General features: G+C 34.2%; 1 protein-coding gene and 1 long non-coding RNA gene across 3 annotated transcripts in view; one reads left to right on the forward strand and one right to left on the reverse strand.

Annotated features, from left to right (window-relative positions):
- The window catches only part of LOC128894435 (uncharacterized), a 52,968-nt gene that overhangs the window by 12,004 nt on the left and 18,547 nt on the right, over window positions 1–22,417 (reverse strand). The window contains exon 1 of one of the 2 annotated variants that reach the window (XR_008461545.1): window positions 9,058–9,165. The exons of the other annotated variant lie outside the window; for it this stretch is intronic. This is a non-coding gene — a long non-coding RNA (uncharacterized LOC128894435). Of the gene's footprint in view, window positions 1–9,057; window positions 9,166–22,417 lie in introns of those variants that run through there. 2 annotated transcript variants of the gene reach the window in all.
- LOC128894411 (metabotropic glutamate receptor 8-like) lies at window positions 711–17,303 on the forward strand. The gene is made up of 16 exons (XM_054156129.1): window positions 711–770; window positions 2,571–2,753; window positions 6,660–6,875; window positions 7,794–7,925; window positions 9,604–9,783; window positions 10,309–10,478; window positions 11,161–11,315; window positions 11,570–11,818; window positions 11,948–12,103; window positions 12,439–12,565; window positions 12,819–12,930; window positions 13,248–13,471; window positions 13,933–14,213; window positions 14,617–14,921; window positions 15,770–15,898; window positions 16,984–17,303. The coding sequence occupies exons 2-16, from the start codon at window positions 2,604–2,606 to the stop codon at window positions 17,182–17,184; spliced, it is 2,787 nt and encodes a 928-aa protein (XP_054012104.1). The 5' UTR covers window positions 711–770; window positions 2,571–2,603; the 3' UTR covers window positions 17,185–17,303.

Consider the following 22,417-nt stretch of genomic DNA (forward strand, 5'->3'; position numbering starts at 1 on the left):
TCTAATGGATCAAAACAAATGTTGTTTAACAACAAAATTGCGATATCTCAAAGATGTCTATGCGAAATAAATTGAAAAAAAAGACCGAATGTACTTTAAAACATGCCTGAAATATTCTCAACGGTATAAAAACGTTACATAAATTATTTTCTGTGAAAGAATATCTCAAGGAACACTTAATACTTGGACTCCTAATGTTGTTTCCCTCGTCTAGTACAACGAAAAGAGGACGAAATTAAAGTTGATGAAATCGTTCTCTAAAATGTACAGTCACTCCGACTATACGTCCTACTATGCCTTTGCTAAATGGCATTCTATGCTTTCGCCTCTCGCACTTAGCCTAACGCCACACACCACTTCCGTTTGCACTTACTTTAGTCGCCGCTTCACCAGTTCGCTCAGCTAACACCGGAGACTAGTCAACCTTTTCTGTCCCTTCTATTCTCTCCATCTCCCTCTCTCTCTCTCCCCCTCCCCCTCCCCATTTCTCATTTCAATTCTACCTCCCTCTCATATATATATATACGCGTCCCTAAATTCAAACTTTTCCAATTATTCTTTTGCTTTGGCCCTTTTCTTTCCAACTTCTTCGATCTTTTTTCCTAGCGTCATTTCATAGTTGACGTCGCAAACGTGCTGTTAAAGGTTCCCTGCTACGAACATCTTTTGAACTAGTTGTATAATGGAAAATTTTTACTTGTGTTAAAGGTATATTTTGTACTGGAAACTCCATGGAATTTGGTCATATTCGTGCTTGAGCTTGATTCAAGGTGCGTTGAAAACAAGAATTCTCTCGTAAGTTCGTTTAGAAAAATTACTTTTTGGTTTATAAATGTGTATTCAGAGCGTATAACAATTTCAAATTTACGATACCAAGAAATTTGTCTTTAATGCAAGTTTTTGAAACATCTATTCCTAAGAAAGAAAGAGACGTTACACAATTTCAGGCTGATGAATTGTTTGTACTATATTTTGGAACACCAATGAACTTTATTATATTCTCATAGGTTTCGACGAGTGAACTTTAGCGTTTCTCCTATTCGCGTTTGTGTACGAAAGCATCAAGAACGTAATTATCTCATTCCTAAACTGAAAGCTTATAATCGACTTGCAACTAATTATGCGAGTTGTAACGAAGTGATTTTGAACTTTGAACGGTTCTTGTTCGAATGTGTTATATACTGGCAATAAATTCTCAAGTTAAATGAACATTTCAACAGCTGATAGCGATAATTACGATACATTTTATGCCTTGCGTCTTATACAAACACAGTGTGGTATAGTAAACACGACTGTGCGTTACATAAAAATATTTTTTATACAGTAATTGCGCGATTTAAGTCCTTTAAAAGTCACGCAAAAACAAGAGTAGCAATTGAACAAACAATAAAAGTTGAGTGGAGTGATTCTAGGACTTAAAATTTGAATTTGGCGATAGATAGTAATCCGTCTACCTTCAAACAAAGTTGACATCGTCATACTATGATTTCTACGTTTTATCATTTTTTTTCTTTTCAAAATCTAAAGTGAGATTTTTTATTTTGGCACTCTGACGACTATTTGTACACTGCACCCAAATATTGTTTGGTATTGTCTAATGTCTGGTTTGTTTCTAAACCTAATCGATTATTCTACATTTAATTTTGTTTTAATCATGGTTTGGTTAATTAAAGTCATTGTGGTCCACCAAGTCCACTTCCTTGCATCTAATTTTTTGATACTTAACCCGAGAATTACTGTACAACTCACTGTATATCCATTTACATTGGCTGATGATATTACATTTTCTGTTAATTAAGTAGTGTTACGATTCATCGTGTCCTACTGAATTAGATTTCTCTCTTAGAATAAATTAAACTAATTCATATACCGACGTATCGTGTAGCGATACTAACAACTTCGTATAATTTGTAAGGAATTCTGATTACGGAGCTGTGTTAACTATGTAGTGTTACGAGTCATTATATCCTATTAAATTAGTTTTCTCTCTAGGAATAAATTAAACTAATTCATAAATTGCCATATCGTGTAGCAAGATTAACAACGTCGTATAATTAGCAAAGAATCGTGATTTGCGGTACATTTGTTGAATGCCAGCGATTCCGAATTAACGACAATTAAACATTAATGACGTAGTAAATAATTCATCGATCAAATAATAGAACTATGTTTTATTCCTGAATATTTGACTGTTCGAAAGTTCATAATTATCCTGACTATTAGGGAATATATCAGTAAATCCTCGTGTAGTTATGTGGTGCAGCACGACCGTTGATCTGTGTTAAACATGACAGTCAAGAGAAGCATTACGCAGACAGTTCTGTAGTCGACAGATTAACCGTGGCTGAGAATTTATGTGGTTATCGCACTTGCTGGATTTATTTTGACGGCAGTATTTGTTGTAACGCGCGTTAAGGGAACTAAACGGTTAGTTTCCTTTGAAATAAAGTCTTCTTTGGAAGCTAATTTTATCACGTTTCGTGGCCGAACTGTAAAGTAAATAAAACACGGTTAATTAATCCAATGCACAAAGAGATACATTGCCTCCTCTCCATTTTTTTTTGTTTCAGCATTAGAAGGAAAGTTTAACTGTGCCGATAAAAATGTCTGTGGGGAAGCTTTTAACGTGGATTTCATATTCTCTGATCGTGAGCGAATGTCATAATTGGAAGGGACACGAAGAAGATGGCTCGAAGTTAATCCGCATCGATGGCGACGTAATCCTCGGTGGAATTTTCCCTATGCACGAACAGGTAAATTTGAATAGAACCCTACAGCAGCTGGCTTTAGATTTACATACACAAGCAATCTCATACTATCCCATTCGTAGCTATATTCTGTCGTTCATTTCTGTCATATAGGAACACCAATTAAGAGGATTTAAGCCACTCGATAGATCGTTGAAATTTCGGAAGAACTCGAAATATAATAGTGTTATCCGGTATATCAATCAAATTTGTTCGCCTAGATCCGTAATTCGAAACCGCTCACGTCATTATTTTTTGTTTTGAGGGAGGAAGACTACTTTAACCTTTATTCTATAAACGTTTTTCCAGTTACCTCACACCATAAACCAGAATCATTCGTTCCTAATACACTTTTCATCGTATAAAAGTCTTTAATACAGTGACTAATAATTAGATTGCGGATCTGTATGCATTTATAGGAAATTTGAATGCGCAAGAAACTATAAAATGCACACAATATGCAAGAATACAAAAAAGATTGAAAGTAAAGTTCATGTTATAATATTTGCAGAATAAAATAAATTCCTATTTAGGTTCAATTTTCGTAGGCATGTTCACGAAGATTTGATTTTGCACAAAGATCCGCAGTCTACTAATAATCATGAAAATTACGAAACAAAAATTGTTGTCTATACAATTAGAAACGATATAATCCAACAGTTGTGGTAGTACTTATTTTTGCGACATCTTCAAAATTTAAAAACCTATCCAAATTCATTTTTTTTCTAAATTCCACCTTCAGGAAAATCCTTGTCACCCATACGTGAGCGACGTGGCTGTCAACGTGTTAAAAATCTGAAAAAATCTTCCTTGTTTATTGCATCCCGTGACGAGAGGGAAACGAAATTTATCGTCCCGATTATTACGTTTTGCTGGCTGCTGTTTACAACAGTGAGAAACAGAGGAGTGCAAGTCGCTTGTACCACTTGTGCGAGGCGTGTCCCATTAAGAGGTTCGAAAAAGGTTGCTGTCTGTTATGTATCGACTGTTTTGGACACTCTTAATGGGCTCTTGTGCCTCGCCTTGCGCGAGTGGGATAGGAACTTTAGGAAATAGTCGGAGCGAGTGAGACACAATTATTCGGTGACTTGTTGGTAACTTGAGCCATCGAGGCGAGGGTCAGCAAAGATCTCTGCGCTTCGGACTCGCTCGGCGAAGCAGAACTATCATCTTGTAAAGGTCGTTACAAGCTAACGATCGGTATTCCTCAGTGACACAGTATCGTCTCGGAGAACAGTAATGCAGTTCTCACCAGGTATTGCAGGCGAGAACAGCGGTACGGTTCCTACAAACTGATGATCAGTAATCGTACATGTCGACGTAAAGCTGGCTGGGTCATAGCCAGGCTTCGCAACGATCACGTTTCGAGCGGTTGGCTCGATTTACATCGGTGTACAGTGGTCTGAATCTTCGAATTGTAATTTAGAATTTAGTAGACAATAAGCTACCGTTGTTCAATCAACTATTTGTCCATCTTTTTGTTGATCGTGTCTTTTTAAACAACCGTACTGGACTGCAATTGTTCTTTTTCTACATTCATTTAATTTTTGCTTTACTTTGCATATTTGTTTTGCTTGTATGCTTCTCAACATCATTCTCTATTAAAAATTCCAACGAAATTACTGTAATATTCTATAGTATAATGTATCAAGCAGTATTATGCTGTAATATTCTGTATCATACTTTATTATCCCAATTAGGAATACCAGGAATCTGTTGGGGCTCATTAGCCCCCTTTATAGCTCGGGTACCTCGGGATTGCTAAACCCGTGCTATAACTACAATCGAACATTGTACCCACAGCCCCTGAGGGTGTAATGTATCAGACGTTTTATACTCGTAGTATCATATTTAGAGCACGTGGTGTATGGGTTTTTAGTAAAAATATAGGACACTACTTGGAGATGAATGCCTAGTGATAATACGAACCAAAAAGTTCTTTTCCATTTTTCAATCCGAGGCTTCGTTACGGAAATGCAGGCAGTTGAAGTTTTCCCGCGTGCGAAACGCATCGACCACGTGGAAGTGCGCGCGAGCGCATAGTCACGTGCGGGAGCGCGCGAGCGCATGAGCACGTGCGAGAGCGCGCGAGCGTAGCCGCTCGGTCAACGACCTTTGAGTACGACTGGCACAGGAGAGAACTTCAATTCCATATATCTCAATAACGAATGATCCAATCGGAAAATGGTACATGACTTTTTGATTTCTTTTCATACGAGCAATTAAACCTGATATGTTTTATATTTTTTTTTATTACTTTGCGTAGTTAAATTAATTGGATATTCTTAGATACTTTACCAATTACATGGCAACTTTTAAAATTTGCTACGTTTATTTGTACATGTATATTTAGGATTTTGTCTAATATTCAGAAACCAAGTAACTTTTGTAATAATTCTCAGGTTAAGGGGCTAGGAACATCAAAAAGTGAAAAAAAATCACTTTTTTAATTTTTTTTTTTATTAAAATTTAAGAAAATTGAATTTGGACCACTAACGGTGGTAAACAAAATTTTGAAAAAAAAAAAAAAAATGGAATTTTTTTTCACTAAATTTCTTCTTTTCTCACAAAAAAAGTTCGACGACACGAACTTAGTAAAAAGAACGCGATAAAACTGTAGAAAATATAAGGAAATACAACTGACAACTGTCTCGAAGAGAAAACAACGACAGTCAAATTTGCGGAAGAACGGAGGCGTGGTTACCTTGGTCACAGCCATAGGATATTGTTTCCTAGGGTAAAGAAAGACAGTAAATTTCCGAAAAAGCAGTGTTTTAATCGATTTTGATAAAATTAAATACGATTCGATAATATTTATATCGATAATCGAACGGGAGATAGAAAGTTTTAATTTTTTGCGTTTTCTGAAAACCTAGGTTTTTGATATAAGGGTACACTTTTTTCGGAAATGGTTAGGCCGATATGGACCAAATTTTTTCCATGTGATTTCTGATAATTGGGCCTAATTTACACCGAGAATTTTTTTGAAATTCTAAATGGTTAATTTTTTGAAAATGTGTAAAGTTGAAAAAAAAATTTATAGCTTTATTAGGCCGGACTATCAAGAAACACGTGTAAAAAATTTGGATCATATCGGCCTAACCGCGTCTGAGAAAAGTGTACCTTTATACCAAAAACCTAGGTTTACAGGAAAAGCAAAAAACTAAAAATTTGTATGTCTCTCGCTCGATTATCGATATAAATATTATCTAATCGCATTTCTATTTATCAAAATGGATTAAACCACTGCCTTTTTGATAATTTACCGTCTTCTTTACCCTAAAAAACAATACCCTATGGCTGGGACCAAGGTAACCACGCCTCCGGTTTTCCGCAAATTTGACTGTCGTTGTTTTCTCTTCGAGAAAGTTGTCAGTTGTATTTCCTTATATTTTCTACAGTTTTATCGCGTTCTTTTTACTAAGTTCGTGTCGTCGAACTTTTTTTGTGAGAAAAAAAGAAATTTTGTGAAAAAAAATCCATTCTTTTTTTTTTTCAAAAAATTTTTCTTACCACTTTTAGTGCTCCAAATTCAATTTTCTTTGCGTAGAATTGTTCAGAATCGCTTATATTTTAATAAAAATAAAAAATAAAAAAAAAGTGACTTTTTTTCATTTTTTGATGTTCCAAGCCCCTTAATGGTTTAAATATATCTAATTAAATATATATATATATTAGTATATATTATGTGCCGTATATTATATCATATCGGATGTATTAATATATGTATCCTCATATTTACTCATACATAATAAAATCGTGATATATTTTACACTGTTCAATAATTTTGTCTATTATTCTAAACCATTTTCTCATATTTTTTTTCTTCAAAGTCTGATTTTGATTGAACGCGCTTACTGATACAGCTGAAACTCGGCTGTAAGTGTACTTTATTCATATTTTTATTCACAGGTGTCTGGGTCCATCGGTCAATCGCCGTGCGGTGCTGTAAAAGAGGAAAAAGGAATGCAGCGTTTAGAAGCTATGCTATACGTCCTCGATGAAATAAATGCGGACAATGATTTATTACCGAACACCACCTTAGGTGCCCTTATTCTCGACTCTTGCAGCAGCGATACTTACGCTCTTGATCAAAGCATGGAATTCGTCAGATCCTATATGAACCAGGTGAGTCTTCCAGAAACACAAAATTCATTATAATCATTTCTTTCTTTTTAAACATTTTCTTTACATTTCACGAATACTATCCCTAACTCGAATAACAAATAACCTTTGGTTAATGATATTTTGTATACAAAATTTTAACTGTGATTTTTTATCTCTGCTAATGTCACGTCACCCGATATGTACAGCGCCTTCTCGGTTCGCGTTAATAATCGACAAAGGTGTTCCTAATTGTATTACGTCTTGAAAGCCCTCGTTCCATGATTCATCCCTATACATATATACGAATAGCAACTTTTATCTTCTCGTCCCACGCGTCTGGGGAAGGAACCATCAGCTGTAGCTCTACTGATGAGTCTGGTTTGTGGTTTCGAGAGGAAACCGTACCTCTTCCTTCCTTATTTCTATTTCTCCTCTTTTCCTCGGCTCGCTCCACATTACTTAAGATGGATTAGACGCAAAATCCCGAAAACAAACGCGTCTCCTCGACTAGTGGCGTAAAGAACTTACTTCTAGACCGAGGTGGTGTGTAACAGTATGAATATGGATAAAAATTAGCATATTTTTCCTTTTTATTTTCACCCATTACTTATTAATAAATATAAATACTCTAGGTGCTACTTCTTGTTGCAAATTGGTGTAATATACTAATTCTTGTAGTAGGAGGGTAAACATGTTATTATTCATGACAAACATGTGTGTCGAATAAAACATGCAGGTCGATATATGCTGTATATCGTTAATGTGTTTAAATGTAACGATTGTGAATCACAAACGATTTATTTTATACTTTATATTCAGTCTTTGTGTGTTATTTTTTAGTAAACATTTTGGTTTAGAGTGGCCTTTGAATATCCTGTATTATAACCAATTCTACATGTAATATATATAGCACGTAAATGTACAGTTATTCATTTTCAGGATATAACGGAATATAAATGCGAAAATGACAAACCACCGACGTACATACCTCACAAGCCCGTGTCTGGCGTTATAGGAGCTTCCTTCAGTGTAGTATCCATTATGGTCGCTAATATTTTGAGACTATTCAAGGTCAGTAATAGACGAACACTTGTGCTATTTCATTCGAAAAGACTAGAATTTTTACGAACATGGAAAGTGGATCATATATATAATTCAAAAAATATTTATACGTTATAAGAAAATTGTTTCTTTTCCCAAACAAAAACGCAAAATTTCGAACAATTATATTATTGAATACCAACGGTCTACGAGTTTCTTTCCCGAATCCTAACAGAATCGTAACAGAATATTAAAATGTTACATAAGATGACCAGGTTACAAAGCGTGTTCAATGTAATTCAAGGCAATCGAGCTAAATCGAATTATGTTCCGAAATTACTTAATAGAAGGTACTTTCGTTACACTTTCACGACGACCCCGCGAATCGCTTTGCGCTTTGAAAATTATAGCAAACGCTTCCTGCTTCGCGTTCTATCGTCTCTTCGAGGGTGAACCTTCAAATAGTTTCATGACACAAGTTTCACGAAACACAAAAATATCTCTGTGGCTTTCAACTGAAATAAGAATTTTCTCGAAATAAATATTTTTACTGAATTGAGTAGCCAATTATTTTCTGTTATATTATTTAAATATTCTATTATAATTATTCTATTATATATTCTATTATAATTTTCTATCTTATCGACTATGGAATTACAGTATCGTGCAAAAGTCTTAGGCCACCATGTTAAGTTTGGGTTACACTTAAATGAATATAATGTATGTACGATGCTTATTGTAGAAATTTGTATAAACTAAATGACAGGTTTAATGTTTCCCAATAAATATTTCATTATATATATGTACGTGAATAAACATTACACTACAAACATTATTTGGACAAAGCTCGAAGAAAGAGACAGCCAAGCCGTTTGAGATATTACGATTCAAATGGCAAAATATTCCGAATGAAATAATGAAAAAATCATATGAAAGTTGTACGAAAATTGTCAACGCAGTCACGAAGGTAAAAGAAGTACTGAATATTAAATTCTCCTTTAAGTTTATATTATTTTTATCTAATTTAGGTCAGTAATATTGTTAAATATATAATACTAAATCAAACTCTTTAGCGTTTAAAAATGTAAGTGGACTAAGAGTCGTGCACAGTACTGTATAGAATACGTAATTAATAGATATGTAGAATAGTATGAGTACTTACTGTTTAATCGAACAGATACTGCTTCGAAACGTTTCCTCGCACGTCTAAACCCCACGCAGTAACAGAACGTACTGATAGCTCCGGTCTGTGCAGCGGTCACATGTATCGCGACAAATCAAAACACGACCCTCGCAGAGCGGCGGTAATCCGCGCGCAGCGAATAGGCACGGCTTCTGCGTGACTTCCAATGTATTTCGCGCGATAATCAAAGTATTTAATGATACGAAAATATCTGACGAGAGGAAACTGTTTGGAGAAGGACATACTAACGTTAGAGAACTATCGATGGTCTTTCATTATCAAGAACCATATCGATATGACTCTCTAATCTTCAAATAAAATACCAACTATTTTCTACGTGATATACACTGTGGGAGTACATGAGAATTTTTCAAAGTATCAATTTTTGTAAGAATGGCGATCGTTTGAAATGAAATCTCGTTTTTAGCATAAAATTTACAGACAAATGCTGCTAGAAACGTTTTAAACTTATTGTAAAATTCGTACGTACTTTCACAGTATTTATTATAATTACACTGTTCACAGATACCGCAAATAAGCTATGCATCGACGAGCACAGAGCTGTCGGATAAAAGTCGCTTCGAATATTTCAGTAGAGTAGTACCGCCAGATAATTTTCAAGCCCAGGCAATGGTGGAAATTATTCATCTACTCGGCTGGAAATACGTTTCCACGGTTGCAGTTGAAGGTGATTACGGAGAGAAGGTGAGGTTGAATTAACGTATCATAGAGCTTGGCAATAATAGTTTTTTTTTTTAAATAAAAGCTTCGATAAAAAATATCAAATTCGTCATAGTGCATCGTGCTATATACATTCTAAACCTAGTCGTAAAATCTATGCAAGAAAGAAAGTTTTATATAAAATTGCTGAATAATCGACAACTGGAGTTTGGTCAAAAATTTCAATTAAAGTCGCCTAATTTTCTTATCAAATTCTACTTCAAAATTTCTGCTTTTACTTTGGTTAATTCTTATTCTAATACTTATTCTTATTCTTATTATTATTATTAATACTTATTCTTATTTTTTTGTTAATTCTAATACATTACCCATTTATATTTGTATCATTACGTTACCAATTTGCTAAAACAGATTTGTAGGAAAATAATAGGAACTTGAAAAATCAAAAGTTCCTTAGAATGAACGAATAAAGTTACAGATGTTCGAAAATAGACTATCACCTATTAATATAGTTATCAACCAGTGCGTTACTATTTCCTTACTTTTAAGGGTATTGCCAGCTTTATCTCTCTATCGATGGAGTACGGTATTTGCGTAGCAGTTAGCGAGAAAATCTTAAGAAACGCCAAAAGCGAGGACTTTGATAAAATTATTGACCGGCTCAGCTCGAAACACAACGCCAGAGGTGTAGTCCTGTTCGTCGATGAGGATAACGTAAGGTAAAAGCGTCTACTTTAAATTTAATTATGTATCAATCTGTTCTTAATTACCCTCGTAAAAATGTTTGGTATGTTGTAGTCTTTAACGATATTTTCAATGTATGTCAAAGAATTTTTCGAATTTTTAAATATTTTCGATTTTAGAGCAATTTGAAGTCGACCTTTTGTTCAATAAATTATAATTATGAAATTAACAAACAGATAAGAATTAGGTCTAAAGTTCATAACGATGTGCTTCCAATTTATTCAATGTTTCTCTGGAGAATTTCCTATGTAACCTGAAAATAAAAATCTGGTCGTATACAATTCAAATCACTTAAAAAAGCATTAAATGAAATAGGAAATTTCAATTCTCACTTTTTTAAGTAATAATTATAATAAAAAAGTTGCAGGAGGAAGAATTAAGTACACGTTACTTATAAAATTGATAGAAAGACAAACATACCTATATTAAACTGATAAATTCGATTTCATTTATCCTTAACAAATACTGCGATGGTAGAAGTTGATTAACGCGTATTAAAAGATCATTTTAATGGAATAATTTTGATAGATATTGAATTTAATGTAATGAATTCACGTTAATATCGGTGTCAACGACTACGCTCATTGAAATTTTGTTCAATATCCGTAGCAATCGATTTTTTTTTTCGATAAACGTAATGGAACTCTCTGCCCTCAGGAAACTCCTCCAAGCGGCAGTCAGAGCCAATCGCACAGGTCATTTTATGTGGGTGGGTAGTGACTCCTGGGGCGCCAAAGTTTATCCAGTAAGAGATCAAGAGTTCGCTGCTGAGGGCGCGATCACAATTTTACCCTACAGAACTTCTCTTCAAGGTACGTCGAATACTAAAAATGTTCTGTAACATTTATTATAATTTATGTAACGAAAACGTATTTTACGTCACGAGCACGATTATTTATATAAAAAATCAGATGATATAACAGATGATACCGAAGGAAGCTATATGATTCTATTAAAAACAGGACTCGCATAACCGTAAAGATTTAGATAATTATGATATTATTATTATTATTATTATTATTATTATTATATATTTAATATTATAATCGTAAATTTATATTTGTAGATTTCGACAACTACTATCTAAACCTTCGTCCAAGAGTGGGCAATGAATGCGGTGATCAAACTGAGAGCAACGTGCTACATAAACAGCTACCCAGGAAGACAGTCAATTGCCGCAACGTTTGGTTCCGCGAATTTTGGTCCCAACATCATAAGTGCAGTTTCAGTGGGAATTTGTCTACCGAAATGACACGCTGTACTGGCACAGAGGAATTAGTCGATTACGAGCAAGAAGGCCTGGTACCATTTGTCGGTAAGCAGTGTAACGAGAAGTCATCATCTCTCTACAATAACGTTTACTTCAGAAACATCGCAATCTTCGTCTAGCATGCGTTGCATCTAAAAGAATTAATATCGAGCTCATATGTATAATTATTTTCAGTTGACGCAGTTTATGCTATAGCACACGGTGTTCACAATTTAATTGAAGAAGAATGCGTGAATAATCTTGGAACGACGCACTATTTATGCGAGAAACTTCGTCCAGCACCCGATGGTCAGCAGCTTCTTCAGCATATTCGAAATGTCAGCTTTATCGGTGAGTGGGTACAATTTTAATCCTGAAACGTACATTTTTTTGCCACGCGAAACAATAAGGTACCATAGTCTAAAATGTAAAGAAATATAGAAAACATTTACATTTTATTGTGGAACTGAAATGCATTAGTAGTTACCATAATTAAAATAACACCTATGTCTTCAAATGACCATGTTTGATGTCAATGTTTATCTCTTTACAAGTGAATAGAAATTAATTATATTGTACCTTCAGAAATTGCAATGTAAATACATTCATTTCTAAATACACCGAACTAATGCATAAATTAGCCTGCGTCAAGAACTTAATTTTCACATTGTATGTTTCACGCACAGGTCGTCAGGGGACTGAAATTAAATTTAAAGCTGATGGCGATGCGTACGGATTTTATAATATTTATCAGTACCAGAGAAACGAAGACGGTCGATTCGATTATGTTCTGATCGGCACATGGAAAGAAGAGTAAGTACAACTTCATACTTCGTAACTATACAAGTTGTTTGGAAAAAGTAATCTTGGACTATGTTTCGCACTTGAATTGCATTATATGTACTTTTGTTTTCTTTCTGAAGACATTAATATACAAGAAGATATTTGAAGCATTCAGAGCCCGGTTCTTTATGGTTGATCCAGTTAGTTTCTTCAGGGATCCTGTGCAACTACGCTACATAATTATAAATATAATATTCAAAGATTTCTGTTATTTTCTGTTTAGATTGACACTTGATATTAACATAACAAGGTGGGCGACAGGCGCTGGTGAAATGCATATCCCTCGAAGTTTATGCAGTGATAATTGTCCATTAGGCCATATCCGTAATTTTCAAGTAAGCAATAAGAGACAACACATAATCACATTATTACGTCACCCGAAAATATAATACAAATTTTTAGGATTTTGCACTGGTATTCCTTGTTCCGTTCATGTTTCTAAATGTCTTTCAATCTTCTTCATACTCTTTTATAAGTTCCTGTTAAAACTAAGTACATTTTGTTAGGATCCACGGTATTACTAAACAAATATTTTCATTATACATCAATCATATAGACGTTAACTCGTATACCATTGAAATCGAAGCATTGAATAGGAATTCCGATTATCATGTAAGTAAGTCATGCTTTTTAGCCATAATTAAATTTCCAGGAAACTTGTTGCTGGAGTTGCGTGGCGTGTCGAGAAGATGCTTACGTTTTCAACGACTCGTGTCACAGTTGCGGACCTGGACAAGCCCCGGATGAGACAATGACAAACTGCATCAAACTCACAGCAGAGGTCATTCCGTGGACCAGTCCATGGGCACTGGTGCCATTAATATTTGCATCCATCGGCATACTTAGTACTTTATTCACTACAGCGGTTTTTATTCGGTACGATTATTTAATAATGTACAACAGAGTTGCCCAGACCTTTTCGTCTCCAGCGTTCATATTCCAGAAAACTTTCTCTTATACGTTTTCTTTTTTGTATGAGCATGTCTGCCTTGTCGACTATATTTGTCTGTAAATAATTTTCTTTGACCACAAAGATTGAAAATAATCAATATCCGGCATTAGTCTTCGTCTTATTTGTTTTAAAAACGTCATTTACGCGTAAATAATTTAATGCGTTAGTATAATATTTGGTTTAATAGTTTGTGGTGGCTGTGCTTCTTGATTTGCATAACTGTGTGTGCCTCTTGATGTAATAGTGTGCATGCTTTTTATGTATATCGTGTAAACGTTTTCTTTTCTCCCTTGTTTCAGAAAAATTACTGAGTTTAGTAATATAATATTCAGTTTGTTAGTTTAAATTCAATTATCACGTTAATGAATTCATAATTACATTTCAGTTTCAACCGTACCCCAGTGATTATGGCATCCGGCCGTGAATTATGTTACGTGTTGTTGGTAGGAATTCTATCATGCTACGGAATGAGTTTCGTGATACTAAGCAGGCCAACTACGTGGAACTGCACGTATTTGAGAATCGGTTTGGGCCTGTGCTTGAGCATTTGTTATAGCGCCATACTAACCAAAACAAACCGAATATCGCGCATTTTCAATCAAGGAACAAAGAGTATAAAAAGGCCTTCCTATACTTCACCGAAAAGTCAAGTTGTAATTGCAATCGGTGAGTTTACAATTTTCAAAGGCATGCGTAGATTGTACAAAATATCGTAAATGTTTACCGATACGTGCAATTGCCTTCAAAACTACAAGTTGGCCCATCTTAAAATGATGAAGATTAGTTTCATCTTTTTAAACGTAAAGGTTTGAATTTTTCGAACAATTTTGATATTTCTTTCATTTAATACACGGTAGAAATGTTTTGAAGGCATTAAGCAACAAGAATATCAACGGAACAAGTCGTCCGTAAATTAAATCTATCGAAACTTAAAAACTAGTTCAGTTCGTAGAAGAATATTATTATTAATAAAAATATAATTTCAATAGCTTCATTTGAGGCGAATCATTATTCTTTTAGCATAGGTCGCCGATCTTGATATCGTATCATGTAATTCCCGTTTTTATAGGGATCACTGCAGTGCAATTAACTGGTGCTATCGTGTGGCTAATTATCGAACCACCAAACACCACGGAAATATACCCTTATCCGCTATCAGCGGTGCTCACATGCCGCGTTTCCACATTTTCTCTGATGATGTCACTCGTATACAACATGTTCCTAATACTCATGTGCACTTTATACGCATTCAAAACGCGCAAAATACCGGAGAACTTCAACGAAGCGAAATACATTGGTTTTACAATGTATTCAACCTGCATTGTATGGTTGGCATTCGTGCCCATCTACTTTGGCTCGAATAATGACTACAAGGTTTGTATTTAAAACTACAGTACACGCCCACCCCTTCGCGAAATCGCGTAAAAAGCCAGGATTTGATATGAGTAACGACAATTTGTTGCGATTTATTCATTTTCAATGAGACTGTAATGATAAAATAAATAAATATATAGTGATTCATAATCGTAATTTAAGTGGCTATTATCGTACGTCCGAAAGAAAAAAAAGATTTTTTTTTTCAAGAATTTTTAGTTCACATAAATAATTGTGCGATGTCAATGTTTTCATACATAATAGTAGAGATGTTTAATTGGTAAACAAAATTTGTTTTGTTTATGTTTAATAAATTTTCCATTGATAATAGCCACATGAAATTTATCCTCTTCTTCGACGGTTGACACATTTAACTAGACATTGAATCACTCGAAATAAAAAAAATTAAACAGGTATTTAATCATATTTCTAAATGATCAAAGTTCAAAATGTGTCGAACAAATTCAAACTTGAATTTTGTTTCTTTTTCGGTTAGAAGTGTTTAATCGTATTTTATATCGATTACGAATTTTCACTAAGTATACCTAAGATCCACTCTAGTAGTAGATACTAATATGCAAAGTATCACTGAATGGTCAATATTTTGAAAACAGACATTAGTGTATACTTTCGTTACATATACAAAATGTTTCGCTATTTCTTATAAAGGTTTGAAGAGAAAAGTATATGACCATGATTGTACACGTTAAATAATACTAAATTAGCGAAACATGTTGTAACGTAATGCATTAAAACTGATATTTGTTAAGTAGAAGTAGAATTAAAATCGTTACTTTTTATTTCATTTTTCAAACTGAAACATGGAAGACATGAAGGTAAATTTACAGGTACAAATAGCAAGCATGTGCATGTGCATCAACATCTCTGCGTCTGTAGCTCTCGGTTGCCTCTTCACGCCAAAGGTATACTTGGTACTTTTTCAACCATACAAAAATGTTCGGCCCGGACATGCGAATGTAAGTATGGGTTTCTCCAAATTTGTGTAAAATAATATTTTTTTTAAATGGTTCAAAACTTTTTGGTTCAAAGCGAAATTACTTTCGTTTGCGTTAATGTTTTCGCTGTAAGGCCGCGAGAGCTCATTCTCATCCGTCGGCTAGTTTAATAGTTATCATTTTTCGAAAAATTAAAAGACAACGCACAACACTTTAAACGTTTGTAAAACTGACATTTTTCAAAATTTGTTCAAATCCTTCGAGGTACTATCAAATATCACTAAATAAAACACAGATTGAGAGATTACCTATTGAGAGAGGTGACTACTGTAAAGGTCGATTCAGACTATACGACACGGACCGTCACGTTCCGGCAACGAGACGTACCGGCACCGACACGACAAAACATTAAAACGCGCGTTTTAATGGAACTATTCACACTATTATCGTTGACGGAACGTTCAGGTCGGTGTCTGTTAAGTATGAATAGTTCCATTAAAACTAAGGGTGTGCGGGATTCTCGAAAATATCCGGGATTCCCGAGTTTATGCGGGATCCTGTGTTGATTCGAGATTCCCGAGAATACACGAGATCCCGCAAAAATCCGGGATTCTCGACAATGTACGGGATATAGAATAATATCTGGGGTTTCCGAAAGTGTTGTTATTCTTGAAAATTTCAGCAATTCGAATGTACGGAATTTCGAAATTCCGGGAATCCCGAACGTTTACGGGATCTCGAAATTCTCGGGAATCCCGAATAGTTTCGGGATTCTGAAATTCTCGGGATTCTGAAATTCTCGGGATTCCATCCCGATCCTGGGAGGAATTCCCGTCCCGACCGGGATCCCGCACACCCCTAATTAAAACGCGTGTTTTAATGTTTTGTCGTGTCGGTGCCGGTGCGTGTCGTATAGCTGAATCGACCTTAATTCATTATTTAGAGCAGCTACATTTTCAATTAACGTACCTAAATAAATTACTATTTCAAATAGTTATTTCTCATTTTTATTTGATTTAAATATTATCCAGGTCGAGATTATATTGACTTCCCAATATATTTGCAATCAAATATAGTAAAATGTAAAATTCTGTGAACTCTTTCAGACAGGCCCAGTACAAAGTAGTAATCGCGCGGCGTACAGTATGCGATTCTCCGGTGGTCGGAGCCAAACGTTGCAGAGCATGACCTCTTGTTCCCGGAGCAGTCCACCGACAACTCGTCAGGGACAAGATGAGGTGAAGCATGCCAACGGCGAGACGCAAGCACTGGCGAGCCCATCCATCGAGGAGACCTCGGTTAGCTAGGTCTCTCTCATACACCTCCCATCCTGTCAAGATTATCAGGGCAGGATTCGTGAAAACGAGGTGGAGGTGTATAATGATTACGAAGAGGATCGTAATCTCTCGACTGTTCAGGAAATGTCAGAATCGAGAGACATTTCCAGTCCTTCGGTGTACACGGAGAATTATCGAAATCGAAGCCGAAAGTCGATTTCCAGCGATTCCGACCAGGTAATCGATGTTAAGTAGTATATTCTTCATTGCTCCCCTTACGGTTACATCTCTACACCTTTACATTCCTTTATATTCTACAATTATTATAACAATATTACTATTTAATTTTGCATTTTTCACGATTACATAAACAAGAATATCATATTTTCCCCCTTGTGACTTTAAAACACTCGTTTCGATATTTTTATATATATTGGGTTGTCAGAAAAGTCGTGACGCATTTCTGCAACAGGAGGCACTAGTTTACTTTTGGCAATACTAGAGTCAGTTGCAACCACGTGATTGCTGTCATTTGACAACTAAGAACTCTAGCTTCGTACTAAACAAAAGACTGAACGATTTGGTTGAGTTTGAAAAATTTTACGATAAATTGAAAATGGAAGATCAAACTGTGCATTTTCGCCATTTTCTATTGTTTTACTTTCATAAAGGGAAGAACGCAAGTCAAGCTTGCGAAAAGTTGCGTAAAGTTTACGGTGACAATGCTTTACAAGAACGTCAGTGCCAACGATGGTTCACGAAATTCCGTGCTGGTGATTTTAATCTCAGCGATGCACCTTGGTTAGGGAGACCCATCGCGGTTGATGATGACAAAATCAATGCAATAATTAAAAAATTAGAAGACTTCCATTTGTTTCGCGCTCTTCAAGCTTCTTTGCGTGATATAACGTTCGATTCGGATGAGGCTGTTAATCAGCACCTTAGTCAGTTTTTCGCCGATAAAGACAGGTCCTTCTATAAACGAGGAATTATGAAACTCACTGAACGGTAACGAAAGGTTATCGAACAAAACGGGCTATGTATCATCGAGTAATCTTTGTCCTTTATATAAATAAATAACATTTGAAAAATCAAGAAAAAGTACGTCATGGCTTTCTCGACAACCCAATAGAATTTAATTAAGATACATTTATCAAAATTAGATAAATGATTCGTTCACTTAGTTCTAAATTATCAATTTATTTCCTAGCTTTTGCTGTATTCTTAAATGCACTTGACGTTTTTCGTTACCGATACAAATAACAAAATGATCACTCAACAAATGCACGTAGTAACGATTAAAATGTTCTAATTTAAATTTTTGTAACTGTGTTTCAAGTCGGATGATCCAGAGCGAAAGATACGAATGGGAACGATTAATTGCATCTTCAGCAAAGCTGTGTCTCATAACACGGAAGTTAACATATTGTCCAACGAAGATCAGACATTCAACGTATATAGCGATTCGCCGACATTTTCCGACTTTTCTTCATAATCAACCACGTTTAATATCAAAACCATTTAAACCTCGCATCGAGCCATACGGAAGAAGTTATACGTACAAACTACACTTTCACTACAAGAGTGCAAATCAAAACATCTATCGAATCAAAAAGCTACTTAATAGCAAAAATATAATTCTAATTTGACAGGACTGCAGGCACTCCTGGTCAATATTAGTTTCTTAGCCTTGATTTCTGGATTATGGCAAGAATTTACTACTCCATTCAGGTAAGAATATTATTCGTATTACAATACAATTTAAACTGAAACTGAATTTGTATAATATTAACGTTATCATGCGACAATCTGTATGCGTCGAAGAACAAGATTAATTAATGTTATTACTTCTTATACATCTCTTAAAAGTAAGTATTATTTCGAGGAATTCGTTACTGGGTGATCGAATTAAAGTTCACCGTACGTACGTCAAATTTGACATATGAAAATAGTTAAGGATCTTTTGAGATCATTTACGTTTTTTAAAATGATAAGTATATTTTTTTAATACAAGCACACGAAATATAATGGAGCGCGTTCAATTAAATTCGATTTGCAATTTGATTGGAAAATTCATACACACTGTCACTTAAAATATGTGGACATTTGCCATTTTATTGTTTCTAAAATATTTATGGGAATTACTATTATAGAAATGAAGTAGAAAAATGATAACCCATAAAAAAAGATGTAATTGGTTTCTATTATTATTGGTGATGTTTAATCAATTATTGGTTCTATTATGATTGTTGCGTTTGCGTTAAGAAAAAGAAAACAAAACGTAAATGATTTTATCTTTGTTAAATCGATACTGATCTCGCTATTAACAATTTTTTAATTCATTGCACTTTCCGAAACACATTTACAGATTAAAATGAGACACCCTGGGACACAGAACGTCCCACAATTATGAAACAAATCGAAACATACAAATTCCTCATGCCAACGGAAATTGATAAGTCGTTAGCAAACCGAGACTTCGACATAGGTGATTAAAACTTCGATAGGTATTAATAAGTTTCGAAGTTTCGAATTCCGGTGCGTACTGTTTCCGTAATCCAGGCAATCGAGTACTTGGCAACAAGCAAGCGCACTCATACGTAGTCGTAGGTTAGCCTGATTTAAAATATAATTGCGTGACGTCACAAAGTTCTTCCTGGAAGGAGTAATTGTGGGGAGCGTCAACTAAATACAGTGGGTGTAGTATGTACTCGTACACAGATCAATTTCTCCCAAAAATTTGTGTGAAATTGTAGTTTCTTAACTTCTTTTTGTATAATCAATGATGTTTTACATATTCTCGGAAGTCTCTAAGATAGATATAGTCCAAACAATATTTACTAGTTAATATAATTTGTGAAATTAACAAAAAAATGCGAAAAGTGGGTAAAAGTATCGAAGCAATAAGTATTTGTACGATTCTTATGACGAACTATTTACAGTAGAGTTTGTAACGTAAACACATTAGTTTATTGGTCCGTACGAATTAGAAAACATCAAATTTTCAAAATAAAGTCCTTTTAAAAATGGCTCTAATAGAGGAATTGAAGAAGATTCCACTTCGAATAACTAATAATTTAGTTAATTTAATGCTTAGAAGAGTTACAATAATTATAAAATCAAAAGGAAATCCCATGAAGGAAGTATTATATACTTGTAAGTTAATATAAATTTCTTTTTTCTTAAATCAAGTTTTAAAAATTAAACAAATGTGCGAATATTTATTGCTTTAACGTTTCTATCGGTTAATTTTTTTTTTCTTGTTAATTTCTCAACTTACATAAATAGCTATTTTTTTTTGTAATGTATCTATTCTAGGGATTTCCGAGAATATGTAGAATGTCATTGTTTATCGAAAATAACTTAATAAATTACAATTTTACATAGTTTTTTGGAAATTGATCGGTGTACGAATACTTTATACACCCACTGTGTGTACGATATCTCGCTTACTAGTGCCTTTACAGCAAAAATGCACACGACAAAGTTCTTGAAAATTGAATTTGAAAATGGCTTTGGAGTATTTAGATTCTCGATGGAATTAATAATAACTAAAATATTAACACGATCCTTCCTGCATACGAAGGTGAACAGCAGCAGAAACTAAACCCCTCTCTCTTCCCAAAAAAATAAAATAAACGGCATCGTATATTAGGATATGTTATAATAATGTTTACATTTAAGTGATATTTCCTATGGTGGACAGTGTTGAGTAATTCAACTACTTTAAAAGTTTTCCATACAATCAAAAGTAACGTTACACATAAACCACCTGTACACAAGCTTCTTATAATTATCCATGGCAAAATTTCTACGCTTTTAACTAATTGTAAAAAAATAGATATTCTTTTGACACAGTAAAAGGAAATAAGTAACAACTCGTCGGAAATAATCACCATTGCAGATTATTTCGGTCGAATTGTTTCTGTCATCTCGAGACTAAAGTTAAAATTTGATTGACGTATTAGTGAAATATAATTATTAATTTCCATAAAATTATTAGTGTACCGTATCCAACTGTATTGTTTTACAATGAAGATGTCCATATCATATGTATTTCGTCCACGATTGCGCAACTTTACTAATTTGTATATATTTTTGTGTGGAATTGCATAAAATAAAATACTTTTAAATTAAGGTTGAAAGTAAAAACATAAAAACGTACGTAGTAAATACGTTTGAAGATCGTTCAAATGAAAAGTATGAGTAGTTTTGGTGTGATCACACTTATGGCTAGTATAAAGCTACAAAAAGCTCAAAAGTGTAGCAGAATACTAATCGTTAATGGTACAGTGTAGGTTCAAACTGTAAAATGCGAGTCTTCCCAATTTCTTTTGGCATGAGAAATATAGATATTTGAGCTGTGGTTACACTGAGCTCATTTCGAATGCTTGAAATTGCAAATTTTTTAAACAAAAGTCACTATCTTACATCGATAAACTCTTAACTACAAATACTTCTTTTTATATAAATGAAGGCAATATTCAATGCAACATATACAAACTGTAAAATATATTTGTTCGAGGAACTAAACTTAATTAGACTTTTGTTCACTTTCTACGTGCTATGCATGTATCATGATACACAGGAAACGTAAATAAGGGTGGTTATTGTAAATCAAAATTAAATACAGGGGATATAGTTGAACAAATCAAGTGAATATTCTTTCTAGTCGAATCTTGCAAGTTTTTATAACTTGTTTGTAATTAATTTCAAAATGTTTATATCATACTTTTAAGAATATTTCATTATCCATCTAATGTGGATGCCAGTTGAATAAAACTTCCTGTTGTGAAATATACAATAAAATCATGATAAATAACGATACAATAATAAACAACAAAGTATGCATAGTACTTATGGAAACGATCTAACACATGAAATTATATACAATCAAAGTGTATGTTTGTGAGCATAGCTGGACATTTCTTACAAGAAGAATTTTTTCCTAATACATTTCTCAAGTATCTTTAACTGCCAGTCGATTACGATATTTCGTACTTATTAAATTTTAACTTAAGAACAAAGAATGTGTTATCGAACATATTCGAAAACACACGTACATATATGTTTCAAAATACGCATGGTAATTCTTTCGAGGAGGATACTTTTTAGACATTTTTCTACCTAGAGGTACAGATGTTTCCATCTTCTCGACTATTATTTTTACTGTTTATCAGTTACTAAATTCCGTAACTAAATTCAGTATTTGAAAATGTTGATAAAGTAATACAAACTCGATCGAAACTGTTAATAAATTGAT

This window comes from Hylaeus anthracinus, unplaced genomic scaffold (genome assembly GCF_026225885.1).
Source record: "Hylaeus anthracinus isolate JK02 unplaced genomic scaffold, UHH_iyHylAnth1.0_haploid 3, whole genome shotgun sequence".
In the NCBI taxonomy this organism is placed as follows: domain Eukaryota; kingdom Metazoa; phylum Arthropoda; class Insecta; order Hymenoptera; family Colletidae; genus Hylaeus; species Hylaeus anthracinus.

Bases quoted from the DNA above. Each gene is read 5' to 3' on its own strand.
- LOC128894411 (XM_054156129.1), top strand. From the start codon at position 2,604: ATGTCTGTGGGGAAGCTTTTAACGTGGATTTCATATTCTCTGATCGTG. The intron at 10,479-11,160 runs GTAAAAGCGTCT...CTCTGCCCTCAG, and splicing joins GTCGATGAGGATAACGTAAG to GAAACTCCTCCAAGCGGCAG. The intron at 14,214-14,616 runs GTGAGTTTACAA...CCGTTTTTATAG, and splicing joins TCAAGTTGTAATTGCAATCG to GGATCACTGCAGTGCAATTA.